General features: G+C 36.7%; 1 protein-coding gene across 3 annotated transcripts in view; it reads left to right on the top strand.

Annotated features, from left to right (window-relative positions):
* The window catches only part of LOC117343780 (mucin-19-like), a 31838-nt gene extending 17161 nt beyond the window's left edge, over positions 1–14677 (top strand). For all 3 annotated transcript variants that reach the window (XM_033906277.1, XM_033906276.1, XM_033906278.1), the window contains exon 3: positions 10189–14677. In XM_033906277.1, coding sequence (XP_033762168.1) covers positions 10199–12577 — 2379 coding nt within the window. In that variant the 5' untranslated portion in view covers positions 10189–10198 and the 3' untranslated portion in view covers positions 12578–14677. The remainder of the gene's footprint in view (positions 1–10188) is intronic.
* The last annotated feature ends 490 nt before the right edge of the window (positions 14678–15167 follow it).

The raw sequence follows: 15167 nt of genomic DNA, 5'->3' as shown, positions 1-15167 counted from the left end.
AATTTGGCATAATTAATGGTTTCGTTGACCTTTTTTTTTACACACAGTGATCAACATTTACTCTATTTTTATCTCGATTGGGTTTTATTTATAAATCGAGATTCGAATCATTCGGTTCTCCTCGACCTCATTTTATCATAGTTTATAGTGGTGTAGTGTAAGATTAACTACAGTTAGTCATACATGTAGGAATAATGGACCAGATTAAATAAACATAAAAATGTGTAATTTACAGATAGTTCAGTAACATTTGAGACATTGGGACCTTTCCTGTATGACACCACAAAGAGATTGATAAGAATTATTGGATTGAGTTTGTTGTTTATCATTTCGAGCTATCAATGGGTTTTACGGATATTATTGGTCATTATTTCCAGATATTATTGGGTATTATTTCAAACATCAATGGGTATTATTTCCGAACATTGTTTGGGATTATTTCTTGATGTTTTTGGATACTATTTCTGGGCATTTTTGGGTATTTATAATGTTTTGTCGGATTTGATTTCGATTTTGGATTTTGTTAAACCTCTGACAGGAATCCAGGACATCTGATTTTACTTCTACATGACATTATTACGTATGACCATACTTCTCTCGAGTAACAAAAGCTAAGAGTTTCTCAGGGGTAGTTTTTTTGTAATGTTAAAGGTGTGTAGTTATATACGGAATCTCTCTGGATTTTTTCTACTTTTACTGACGTCGACCAGGTGTACTTGTCGATATTCATATGACCTTACTATCATGACTATGTATATGTGTATATTATACGAGTATATGTACATTGATGGGTATTACACGTAACCATAATGGACGATCATCTAGTATCAGAACCAACCCTGACATAAAGATCCGGATGACCTCGTTAAGTGTATACGGGGGACACACTTGACAGCCGTAACTATTAACGATCAGTGTAACGATGGCAGTGGTATGATGTCCTGTATGTATATCGATCACGTCAATGTGTCATAATTGACAGAACACACAGCAATAACTGTTCTCACTGATCGCAGATATTAGGAAAGTATAATTCTGTATACTTCTTATAACGTCTCGCTGGAATAGACGTTCTGAAAACCATTTTGGGGTTTTAAATGCAAAACGCTATGATGTCATGATAAAAAAGTGGAATATCAACATTCGCGCACCTTTTTCAAAACTGAAAGTGTTGTATCAGTCGTGACCAGAATAGCCATGCTTTACACTAATTAGATATTAAAACATCGTGTAAGGGCAACATTTCTCTTGCCTATTGAATGTTGGATTTTGAAAAATAAGTTTAAAGGTATAGGCTAATAATAATCATGTAGAAATACATGTATGTTGGGAAATCTTTTAAACCTAATAGACAGCCTAGTGCAATTTAAAAACAAAAAATGTCAAATATGGTTTCATAGTTACACATTATTCGTATAAAATTCTTGCACGCAAGAGTATCAATAGTTTTTTTTCTCGGACACAGGGAACAATAAATACCATTAGGAATGAAAGTCTATGCAGTAAATATAGCTCACACATGTTCCTGAGTCGTGTCCAGGCTAATCACTCTACTGTAATCTATTGTAGTATTCATTGTTGTAATGGTTCACACGAGGACAATGTTGTGCTGTAAATTTCTTTTATGGTTTGAGAAGTTATATTTCTGTGTGCTGCAGCCCACGTTTGTCTCGTAGGATGTTGTACAGGTTATGTAAACAGTAGGTATTGTATGTCATATATCAAACAACAAACGTGACTACCACAGATTTACGTTTATTCCTAAAGTTCTTTATCCATTTCATGTCACAAGGTGTCATATCGAAAAATAGATTTTGGAAACACAGTATGCTGTCACTTGTAAATGTGACCTTCGTAAAAAGCTAAGAACGATAAATGTTAATAATAATATGACTGTAGGTCGCTGTACAGTCATATTCACTGACTTACACAAATAGAATGATTTAGGAGGATGGTCAGAGATAGTGGCCGGTCCGACATTGTGTCACGTTTCCATGTGTAACTATTGGTGTCTATTTCCGTTTTCATGATTCTTTGTCCGATTTAAGTATCTGGTGTTCGTCCATGATGGTTTTCTCACGGGAATTATAATGAAATACACACTGCTAGTAAGGGTTTACTTTCTAATAGTATTACTGAGCGCAAGAAAGTGTTGATACAAAGATCTTTTTTATTCCTCAAAGTTTCACTGCTGTATGCTTGTGAAAATGACACATACGATTTTACTACTACACTGATATGCTTTGACATAGGAGAGTTGATCTACATCTTATCAATATCTCCAAGACAGCGACCACGCTAGCCATGTACTTTCTAGTCAAATTTGTCCCTTGAAACCATGATTTATTCTTGAAAAGTATCCAAATATTTTTCCTTTGACTTTAGACACAATCTTTCAATTAAGGATGTATTCGCTTAAAATGACATCTTCCCCGCTACTTTTCACCAAGTTTTCTCCAGTGTTAAGATTATTGTTTAATTGTCCATTAATACCAACGGCTAAACAAATCTTTGAATATAATCGTTTGTGTAGCGTTATAATTAACTATATAGTACAGACGTAGCATATGAAGCTGATTTTGTATACACTATAATGAACATTTATAGAACCAGCAGCTTCAGTTTATTAACGACCCTAACTTTTCGTCATTATGACATTACAGCGAGTGAAAGAAGGACGTTACAAGGATGATCATTAAGTTGTACTATTGTAACCTCTCACATGAAACATAATACAGACATTGGCATCTATTGGTTGATCAGTATTACAGACATTGGCATCTATTGGTTGATCAGTATTACAGACATTGGCATCTATTGGTTGATCAGTATTACAGACATGGGTATATATTGGTTGATCAGTATTACAGACATGGACATCTATTGGTTGATCAGTATTACAGACATTGGTATCTATTGGTTGATCAGTATTACAGACATTGGTATCTATTGGTTGATCAATATTACAGACATTGGCATCTATTGGTTGATCAGTATTACAGACATTGGTATCTATTGGTTGATAGGTATTACAGACATTGGTATCTATTGGTTGATCAGTATTACAGACATTGGCATCTATTGGTTGATAGGTATTACAGACATTGGTATCTATTGGTTGATCAGTATTACAGACATTGGCATCTATTGGTTGATCAGTATTACAGACATGGGTATCTATTGGTTGATCAGGCTCAGTTTATATAGTATACGTGACGTGTACGAAGCAAACTGGCGACTGTGATGATCACTATTGCTGTTTATTTATAAACATGATATGTATATTCTCCTTGTCATGTTTTAATTTAATTGAATAATTACACGGTACAGAATATAAACATGCAATAAACGTTCTTTTGTAATCCAGTTTTGAATATTATGAATTTGAGATTATGTTTTCTCTGTACCTCCCATCCATTTTCATATTTTGATGGTCTGTTTTGAGTCATCTACTATACGCTCTTAGCACCCGTGACGAGTCCTAGAAGGAAGAAACTGCTTATGAGGCACAATAATCCAATTTGGCACTCTAAATCAGCTTTGAAGAGTGATGTTGTATGTTTTTTGTACAATCCATTACAATAAACCTTCACAGCAAATATAATATTCATATATTCCATTACACATTATCATTTCATAAAGCCCAGATAATGAGCTTCTCCTTAATGACTACTTACACGTGAGAAGGTGAGCCTTGGACGACACCATTATCACTGACGTGTAATCTTTATTCCTGAGGTGACAACAAAATTAATTCCTCCGCTTGTGTACCTATTAAAATTAGTGTGCGACGCTCTAGTTCATATAGTAAACACTCGCCCGAATTCCGGAAGGAATTCTAGGATAATACCTACGTGTAGTATCTAACTGTCAGTTGTTTTGTAAGGTTTAAATATCCTGTGCGTCTTTTGTAAAACCCTAGAAATAAAATTTTGTATGGGATATTACAAATAACCTTTTATTTCTTTTTAGATAAATCACGCCCTTGGTATAGAAACGAGTCCTAGAAGGGCGAAACAGTGTGATTATACAGTGATATGATACATTGTACATGTACATTGGCATTATACAGTGACATGATACAGTGACATGATACCGTGACATTATACCGTGACATTATACAGTGACATGATACAGTGACATGATACAGTGACATGATACCGTGACATGATACCGTGACATTATACCGTGACATTATACAGTGACATGATACAGTGACATTATATAGTGACATGATACAGTGACATGATACAGTGACATGATACAGTGTCATGATACAGTGACATGATACAGTGACATGATACAGTGACATTATACAGTGACACTATATAGTGACATTATACAGTGACATGATACCGTGACATTATACAGTGACATTATACAGTGACATTATACAGTGACATGATACAGTGACATGATACAGTGACATTATACAGTGACATGATACAGTGACATGATACAGTGACATGATACAGTGACATAATACAGTGACATGATACCGTGACATTATACCGTGACATGATACCGTGACATTATACCGTGACATGATACAGTGACATTATACAGTGACATGATACAATGACATGATACAGTGACATGATATAATGACATGATACAGTGACATGATACAGTGACATGATACAGTGACATTATACAGTGACATTATATAGTGACATTATACAGTGACATGATACAGTGACATTATACAGTGACATTATATAGTGACATGATACAGTGACATGATACAGTGACATTATACAGTGACATTATACAGTGACATTATATAGTGACATGATACAGTGACATTATACAGTGACATAATGCAGTGTCATGACACAATGTCCCTTTTTTCTAGAAAGAACATTAATTCTACCGACACAAAAACCTGTACAAAAATGGATATATATAATTATGAGTCTTGTGATCGATACAGTAAAGTCTGAAAGTAGATGTGAAACTGCAAGATAGTTGTATTCGTCCTTCTAGGACTCGTCAGCGATGTTAGTGACATCATACTGCTGTTTTGTCCTTCTAGGACTCGTCAGCGATGTTAGTGACATCATACTGCTGTTTTGTCATTCTAGGACTCGTCAGTGATGTTAGTGACATCATACTGCTGTTTTGTCCTTCTAGGACTCGTCAGCGATGTTAGTGACATCATACTGCTGTTTTGTCCTTCTAGGACTCGTCAGCGATGTTAGTGACATCATACTGCTGTTTTGTCCTTCTAGGACTCGTCAGCGATGTTAGTGACACCATACAGCTGTTTCGTCCTTCTAGGACTCGTCAGCGATGTTAGTGACACCATACAGCTGTTTCGTCCTTCTAGGACTCGTCAGTAATGTTAGTGACATCATACAGCTGTTTCGTACTTCTAGGACTCGTCAGTAATGTTAGTGACATCATACAGCTGTTTCGTACTTCTAGGACTCGTCAGTGATGTTAGTGACATCATACTGCTGTTTTGTCATTCTAGGACTCGTCAGTAATGTTAGTGACATCATACTGCTGTTTTGTCATTCTAGGACTCGTCAGTGATGTTAGTGACATCATACAGCTGTTTCGTACTTCTAGGACTCGTCAGTAATGTTAGTGACACCATACAGCTGTTTCGTCCTTCTAGGACTCGTCAGTAATGTTAGTGACATCATACAGCTGTTTCGTACTTCTAGGACTCGTCAGTAATGTTAGTGACATCATACTGCTGTTTTGTCATTCTAGGACTCGTCAGTGATGTTAGTGACATCATACTGCTGTTTTGTCCTTCTAGGACTCGTCAGCGATGTTAGTGACATCATACTGCTGTTTTGTCATTCTAGGACTCGTCAGTGATGTTAGAGACATCATACAGCTGTTTTGTCATTCTAGGACTCGTCAGTGATTTTAGTGACATCATACAGCTGTTTTGTCCTTCTAGGACTCGTCAGCGATGTTAGTGACATCATACAGCTGTTTTGTCCTTCTAGGACTCGTCAGTAATGTTAGTGACATCATACTGCTGTTTTGTCATTCTAGTACCCGTCAGCGATGTTAGTGACATCATACTGCTGTTTTGTCATTCTAGGACTCGTCAGTGATGTTAGTGACATCATACAGCTGTTTTGTCATTCTAGGACTCGTCAGTGATGTTAGAGACATCATACTGCTGTTTTGTCCTTCTAGGACACATCAGGGATGTTAGTGACATCATACTGCTGTTTTGTCCTTCTAGGACTCGTCAGTAATGTTAGTGACATCATACTGCTGTTTTGTCATTCTAGTACCCGTCAGCGATGTTAGTGACATCATACTGCTGTTTTGTCATTCTAGGACTCGTCAGTGATGTTAGTGACATCATACAGCTGTTTTGTCCTTCTAGGACTCGTCAGTAATGTTAGTGACATCATACTGCTGTTTTGTCATTCTAGGACTCGTCAGTAATGTTAGTGACATCATACTGCTGTTTTGACATTCTAGGACTCGTCAGCGATGTTAGTGACATCATACAGCTGTTTTGTCATTCTAGGACTCGTCAGTGATGTTAGTGACATCATACTGCTGTTTTGTCCTTCTAGGACTCGTCAGCGATGTTAGTGACATCATACTGCTGTTTTGTCATTCTAGGACTCGTCAGCGATGTTAGTGACATCATACTGCTGTTTTGTCATTCTAGGACTCGTCAGTGATGTAAGTGACATCATACAGCTGTTTTATCCTTCTAGGACTCGTCAGCGATGTTAGTGACATCATACTGCTGTTTTGTCATTCTAGGACTCGTCAGTGATGTTAGTGACATCATACTGCTGTTTTATCCTTCTAGGACTCGTCAGTAGAGTTAGGGACATCATACAGCTGTTTTATCCTTCTAGGACTCGTCAGTAGAGTTAGGGACCTCATACAGCTGTTTTGTCCTTCTAGGACTCGTCAGTAATGTTAGTGACATCATACAGCTGTTTTATCCTTCTAGGACTCGTCAGCGATGTTAGTGACATCATACTGCTGTTTTGTCATTCTAGGACTCGTCAGTGATTTTAGTGACATCATACAGCTGTTTTGTCCTTCTAGGACTCGTCAGTAATGTTAGTGACATCATACTGCTGTTTTGTCATTCTAGGACTCGTCAGTGATGTTAGTGACATCATACAGCTGTTTTGTCCTTCTAGGACTCGTCAGCGATGTTAGTGACATCATACTGCTGTTTTGTCATTCTAGGACTCGTCAGCGATGTTAGTGACATCATACTGCTGTTTTGTCCTTCTAGGACTCGTCAGTAATGTTAGTGACATCATACTGCTGTTTTGTCATTCTAGGACTCGTCAGTGATGTTAGTGACATCATACTGCTGTTTTGTCCTTCTAGGACTCGTCAGTGATGTTAGTGACATCATACTGCTGTTTTGTCCTTCTAGGACTCGTCAGCGATGTTAGTGACACCATACTGCTGTTTTGTCCTTCTAGGACTCGTCAGCGATGTTAGTGACACCATACAGCTGTTTTGTCATTCTAGGACTCGTCAGTGATGTTAGTGACATCATACTGCTGTTTTGTCCTTCTAGGACTCGTCAGTGATGTTAGTGACATCATACTGCTGTTTTGTCCTTCTAGGACTCGTCAGTAATGTTAGTGACATCATACTGCTGTTTTGTCCTTCTAGGACTCGTCAGTGATGTTAGTGACATCATACTGCTGTTTTGTCCTTCTAGGACTCGTCAGTGATGTTAGTGACATCATACTGCTGTTTTGTCCTTCTAGGACTCGTCAGCGATGTTAGTGACACCATACAGCTGTTTCGTCATTCTAGGACCTGTTAGTGATGGTAGGAAAATCATAGGTTATTCTAGGACTCGTCAGTGATGCCGTAATCGTTTTAATCGCTAAAGAAAGTCACGTTATATACGTTCTAGTGATATGAATGAGTTTGTAGTTAACATTTGCCCCAGTTCTTTGTGATTAACCCAAAACTTCATCCGTAAACCAGGATATGTATGTTCCATTAGACAGTTTTATCTTACCGAGTTCAGAAGTTACAGCATGAGGTCTAGTTAATTGAATGAAATAAGTAGTTTTATAAACATGTTTTCGTTTAATTTTTACAAAAAACAAGCATTAATATGCAATGGTGAAGTGACACACTTGTGAAGTCCGGATTTTTCGTCCTGTTTATCTGTTTTTACTTGAATTCTATAACAAACAAAACAAATTCTTATTAATACTTTGGATCTATGATGCACAAAATTCGGGGTTAAAAAGAAAATAAATAGGCCGATAGGCATGAATTATAATACTGGGTCGAGCCCAGTCGCAATCCAAGTTATTAATTTGACTGAATTCCCCGTTTTCGTGATCTATCTAGCATTGGCTGTTAATAGGACATTAAACAAAATAATCCAATTCTATCCATCTAGTGATTTTATATATTTAAAAAAGCCTGTTACAGTAGTCGTATATAAGTCTACATGATTTAGATTAGGTTTTAGTTAGTTAATTATAATCCCCGTAGTTTTTGCTGTGACTACAAACCCAACATTGGTAAATATTATATATTTACGTAAACACCAACAGTATCTTACTGCTGTCTCGGGTATTTGTACTTATGATTTAACGTTTTCACAGCTACAGTGGTTATGAATTGTTGTTGTTTTTTAATTACCGAAACCGGTATATAAGATATTAAACCTGTGATTATATCGGTTGAACGGTATATAAGATATTAGAACTGTGATTATATCGGTTGAACGGTATATAAGATATTAGAACTGTGATTATATCGGTTGAACGGTATATAAGATATTAAATCTGTGATTATATCGGTTGAACGGTATATAAGATATTAAACCTGTGATTATATCGGTTGAACGGTATATAAGATATTAGAACTGTGATTATATCGGTTGAACGGTATATAAGATATTAGAACTGTGATTATATTGGTTGAACGGTATATAAGATATTAAACCTGTGATTATATTGGTTGAACGGTATATAAGATATTAGAACTGTGATTATATCGGTTGAACGGTATATAAGATATTAGAACTGTGATTATATCGGTTGAACGGTATATAAGATATTAGAACTGTGATTATATCGGTTGAACGGTATATAAGATATTAAACCTGTGATTATATCGGTTGAACGGTATATAAGATATTAGAACTGTGATTATATCGGTTGAACGGTATATAAGATATTAGAACTGTGATTATATTGGTTGAACGGTATATAAGATATTAAACCTGTGATTATATTGGTTGAACGGTATATAAGATATTAGAACTGTGATTATATCGGTTGAACGGTATATAAGATATTAGAACTGTGATTATATCGGTTGAACGGTATATAAGATATTAGAACTGTGATTATATCGGTTGAACGGTATATAAGATATTAAACCTGTGATTATATCGGTTGAACGGTATATAAGATATTAGAACTGTGATTATATCGGTTGAACGGTATATAAGATATTAGAACTGTGATTATATTGGTTGAACGGTATATAAGATATTAAACCTGTGATTATATTGGTTGAACGGTATATAAGATATTAAACCTGTGATTATATCGGTTGAACGGTATATAAGATATTAAACCTGTGATTATATCGGTTGAACGGTATATAAGATATTAAACCTGTGATTATATTGGTTGAACGGTATATAAGATATTAGAACTGTGATTATATCGGTTGAACGGTATATAAGATATTAAACCTGTGATTATATCGGTTGAACGGTATATAAGATATTAAACCTGTGATTATATCGGTTGAACGGTATTAACATAATGCTCTGTCCTGTTGGTGTGTCTTTATCATCACCGTGCAAGGCTTGCTTTAAAGTTATGATCCTCATCGTCATGTAATTTGTCATGTGGTCTGTCATGTGACCTGTCGTGTGATCTATCATGTGAAATATTGCTGTGATGTAATAAGCAACAAACAAACACGCAATCCTCGTAAACAGGTAAATTGCTGTTGAAAATCAGTTTGGAATAAAAACCGTATTGTTTGAAAATCTATTACACAACAATCGGCTATGTAACTAGTTTTAATCTTATATTAAAATCAATATCAAAATTTTATTTTCGAGCGACCATGTGAAATTATTAAATGTATGATGAAATAAAAACAAAAAGGCTTCTGAATTATATTACATTTGTTACATAGCCTGCTATAATGTAATAATGTATTTTCCTATTATTTCAGAGCTACAGTTATGAAATTCCTTGCTGTTGGCTTCATCTTAGGATGGGTGGGATCGGTTTATCCTTACCATCTTGCTCCACCTGTATATCCAGGTCGCCCAACTACTACGACTACACCCAAACCAACTACTACCACAGTACCAGTCGAGTACGAAGCGCCGGAAATTGAGGGTCCGGTGTCGACAACCACAACGGAAGCTACGACTACTACTACCACTAAAAAGCCTACTACGCATGCGTATGGCCATGGCCCGCCGCATGTCCCGCCCCATGGCCCGCCCCATGGCGGTTACTACGACCATTATGGGCAGTATCATTATGACCCATATTACAATACACACAATGACCCGTATGGCGCATATGGTGCAACCTATGACCCCTACGGACGTCACTCCAGCCATGCGCCTTATCCAACGCAGGCCCCACATCCGAGTCAAGCGCCATATGGTTCGGGCGCACGTGGCCCGTATTCAGATCCATACGCGCCACAATACGACAAACGTAGAGGAGGTTATTCTGAGCCCTACTACAATCAGGGCTTAAAACCAAGAGGACAGTCAGCTTTGATTGATCAATTATCAATTGTAAAACCAAGTGCATCTCCGCCGCCATCATATCGACGGTCCGGGAAATGGATAGAAATGCGACCAGCCAACGAACTTCGTATGAAATCTCGTAGGCGCAACGGACAAGGTGCTAAGAGAAGAAGAGGGTATATCCCCAGGGGGAATCAGCAGACCCTTAAACGGCCTCAGGGGGCTAACAACCAGGGCAACACTGGATCAAGGACAAGAACGGCAGGTAACCAGGCAAATTGGCAAAATAAGCAACGACCCCGTGGACGTCAAAATCAAGCGTTTAACCGCCGTGCAAATGGCGGTCAACAACGCAGGAAAGGAAAACGGGGTCGATGGAATAATAAAAACAAAGGTAACAATGCCTGGGGTTATCAACAGTCTCAAGATTCAGCTAGTACTGCCGGCGGTATTAGCCAGCCTTCGACTGGTTATTCCGGATCAGGATATCAAAACAATAATTATAATCCAAACTCGGCCTTTGACACACAGGCTAGGAATGCGGCGGTGCAACCTAGTCCTTACCCTAGTGCTGCTACTGCTCAAAATCAAAACAATTATTATTCTCAAACGGGTGGTGCTGGATACAACCAAGGACAGGGGAGTGGAACAGCGGCAAACGCTTACGGCCAGCAAGGTTATAATTATTATAACGGGGCCACAGGAACCGGAAGTGGAACAAACTACAACACACCAGCTCCGCCAAGCTATGCATCTAGTTATAACACTCAGGGAACATATAATTACAATACTCCGGCAGTGCCAGCACAACAGCAAGCCTACAACAACCCAACATACACGTCTGATACTACTTACAATAACCAGGGTACACCGACCGGAAACTACGATGCAAGCGGAAATCAAATGCAAGCCAATGGCTACAACTCTGCCGGATCGTGGGGCGGACAGAACAACAATATGAATGCACAGTCTAATTGGAATACGGGCAATTCATTTGGTCAAGGACAGCAAAGTAACACAGGAACTGATTCGACATCTGGCTATATGACCATGAACAATGCTAATTCTGGGTTTGCTTCAAATACTGGTTCATCAAATATAGCTTCATCAAATACTGGTTCATCAAATATAGCCTCATCAAATACTGGTTCATCAAATACAGGTTCTTCAAGCGGGGGTTCAACAAATTCAAATCAAGCAAGTGAACAAAGTGTTGCTCAAACAATGTTAAAAATGCTGGAAAAAATGAAAAAAGCGGCAGCTGCCAATGCAACCTCTTCGAACAGTGTGTCGTCTGCTTCGTTCTCCGCTGCAAGCACTAAAAAGGAACCTATGATTTCAAAAAGTATGGAAGCCGCTATTAAAAATGCTATCATTAATGCTGCAAAGGACCTCACTAATACCATGAAGGCAAAGGAAATACCAACTTATCTTGGCACTCAGGAAACGTACCAAATGCCTCCGTCAGTCCAAGCAATTGACACGTCATTCAAAGCTGAGGTTACAAGTCCATATGGATGGACACAACCGTCTACGACTCAGCGGACGTGGACACAGGCACCGCCCACAACGACAGCAGCTCCTGCTGCAACTAATGGGCAGTGGGGATCTACAGGGGGACTATGGGGATCTCCTGCACTTGACAACTTTTATCAAGTAACAATACCTCCCAGGGGGAGTGCTGCTGGACCCTGGGGAACAGCTGCACCAACTACTCCCAAAATGTCGTTTCTAGGTGAAATGAGTCGGCGACAGTCAGCCCTAGCTAGCACAGCGAAACCAAGAACAACTCCAAACCCGATGAAGGGATTTCAACAACTTTTACTAGCATCCGTTTTGTTTAACAAGAAATAGGCCGATGCCTTGTTATCGGCTTTGGTAGGTGTCTTTTTATATGGATGTAAACATGGAGGAATGATATATGGCTGTGCTGAGGGAGTTATAACAGAAAGTGTTTCCGTTACAATAGTTCCTGTTTTTAATTAGGTAAAATGAAAAGCCTAAAAGAGAAAAAGATACTTTCGTATTATTAACGTATGAGTACAACGTACTTCGGCAGAGATGAATGGATGTTATATTTAATCTATTTAGAAGCGTGTTCCTGGAATGTTAATTGTGGAGATATATGTATGTCAGTCATGCTTGCGATCTCGTGTAGTGTGAAACTTTGGACAATGTTATTATATTGTTGCTATACTGTAGCTGTTCGGTGATGATATGAACGTTGTTGGACAATGTGATTATATTGTTACTATACTGTAGCTGTTCGATGATGATATGAACATTTGTTGGACAATAATATTTAAAATTGAACCGTTCAGTATGTGTCGATATCTATTTTTGTAATTGTCTTCAAAACATAATTTAAGTTTTATAAAAATAATTTTCTGTGCATTGTTGAATTCAGTCTACCTTTCGATATATCTGATAATAGCAGCGGAATTGCATGTTTTAAATGTGTGTCCCAACAATTAAGCTTAGAAATTATATATATATGTATTCTTATGATGGCGAATTAACATTTAAATAATCATTCGGCTTATCGGTGTGTGGGATATTTGGATAGTGTCCATTTTAGTAAATATAAACATACCAACATGTATCTAAGTACGAAAATGAAATGAATACATTTTTTTTGTATGTTTACGTACTGAACATATTGTTATTTTTAAGGGTATTTACCTTTTGCAATTTTCGTTGGTATTATAAAACGCACAAGGAAATACCGTATAAAATTATACATAAGAAACTAGTCTTATAATAGTTTAAGGAAAAATGCATATATCGTGAAAATGTGGCAAAACCGAAAAAAGAACAATATAGATTACGCAGAAATACTTCACAGTTTTACATCTTTGGTAATAAAATATAGGTTATGCATGTGTTCTGGAACATTTTCGTCATGTTGGTAATGTAAATATGATATCTAACACAACCTTTATGACATTAAAGAAAACATATTGGTCGTTGTATATAACTTCTATCATATGGTCATGTAAGTGCTTAGTATGAACTTGTTTCTGAAGCTCAGACTCGCCTTTCTTTTCTACACTTGTACATTGTGGTGCATGTAATTAGTAATAATCAAAGTATTATGAGTGAAAGGGTAGGACACAGAAAAAAATTCCACCAGAGATATTGAATGTGAGACAAACTTATATAATATATATCAGGAACAGTATGGGGATTTCCCTTGTGCTCATGTTGTTTTGCAAATAATGGTCGACTAAACAAAGCAAACTTAGATTAATTACAAATGTAAGTGAGAAATTAAATGTTTTATTTTTCACTATGCATTTTGGAATAACCTGAGAATTTAATGCTGGACATTTTCCTTCGTTATTTTGAATTAAAAAAACGTTTGGAAAAACTCACTCGACACGTTTGAAGTTATATTTTATATGATTCCTGACAGCAGAATAAAGAAATCATTCTAAAAGTAATATTATAGATATAACTTTTTTACTTTTATTCACTGAAACATTGCTTTAAGAAAACATTAACGTAATCTCGAGCTTTGTGTATTGTCTTGTATTGCATATGTCAGTGCATATAAATGTAGCGATCTATTAAAGTTTTGTTAAAATGAAAAACATTTGTATATAAAGTGTATGTAGTGAATCCAGGCATTTAAATAACGTGTCCGAATTCGGAATCGTAAATGGAAAGACACCGATATGAATCGAGAGAACAAATCATTTACTTAGTAAAAGACTTAATTCTTTACCAAAACTGACATTAAAAAACTATACATTCATAAAAGTATAAAACATGTCACAAATAATACCGTATATATTTGATTAAAGTACAGCTAAATAATAATAATATACATTACATGTATTTGGTTTCCTTTTGTTTCGTATTCGACAGTTTTTTGTACCACTTTGCTCTGCTGTACTGCAGATTCACACAAATATTTATGTCATTTTGCATTAAAATAATTTATTAATGGACTAACTTTTGTACGTTGTAATTATTTCCCCCTATGTTATCAAAGTTACGTTGCTTAATTCAGCAATAAGTGTTTAACGAATGACCTTTAACTATAATTCTAATTTCAATTTATAGAATGAGGGCACTAAAACCTCACATATACCACCAACATGTAAACCGTACTTCTAACTGCAAATCTATAGGACGAGACAAATAAGATCTCAAATTTAACTCCAACTTGTAAACCGTACTTCCAGCTCCGAAACTCTGAACAAAAACATAATATAAAGCTTGACACGATGGTTCTTGAAAGAGTACATGATAAATAACTTAACACACCAATCCTTGAAAAAGTACATAATCTAAAACTTAACTGACGTCAATCCTTGAAAAAGTATTTAATATAAAACTTAACACGGTGGCTCTTGAAAAAGAACATGTTATGAAGCTTAACACGAAAGTCCTTAAAAAGTACATAATATAAAACTTAACTGACTCCAATCCTTAAAAA

The sequence above is a fragment of the Pecten maximus genome, chromosome 15 (genome assembly GCF_902652985.1).
Source record: "Pecten maximus chromosome 15, xPecMax1.1, whole genome shotgun sequence".
In the NCBI taxonomy this organism is placed as follows: domain Eukaryota; kingdom Metazoa; phylum Mollusca; class Bivalvia; order Pectinida; family Pectinidae; genus Pecten; species Pecten maximus.
This window is presented reverse-complemented; position numbering and strand designations above follow the sequence as displayed.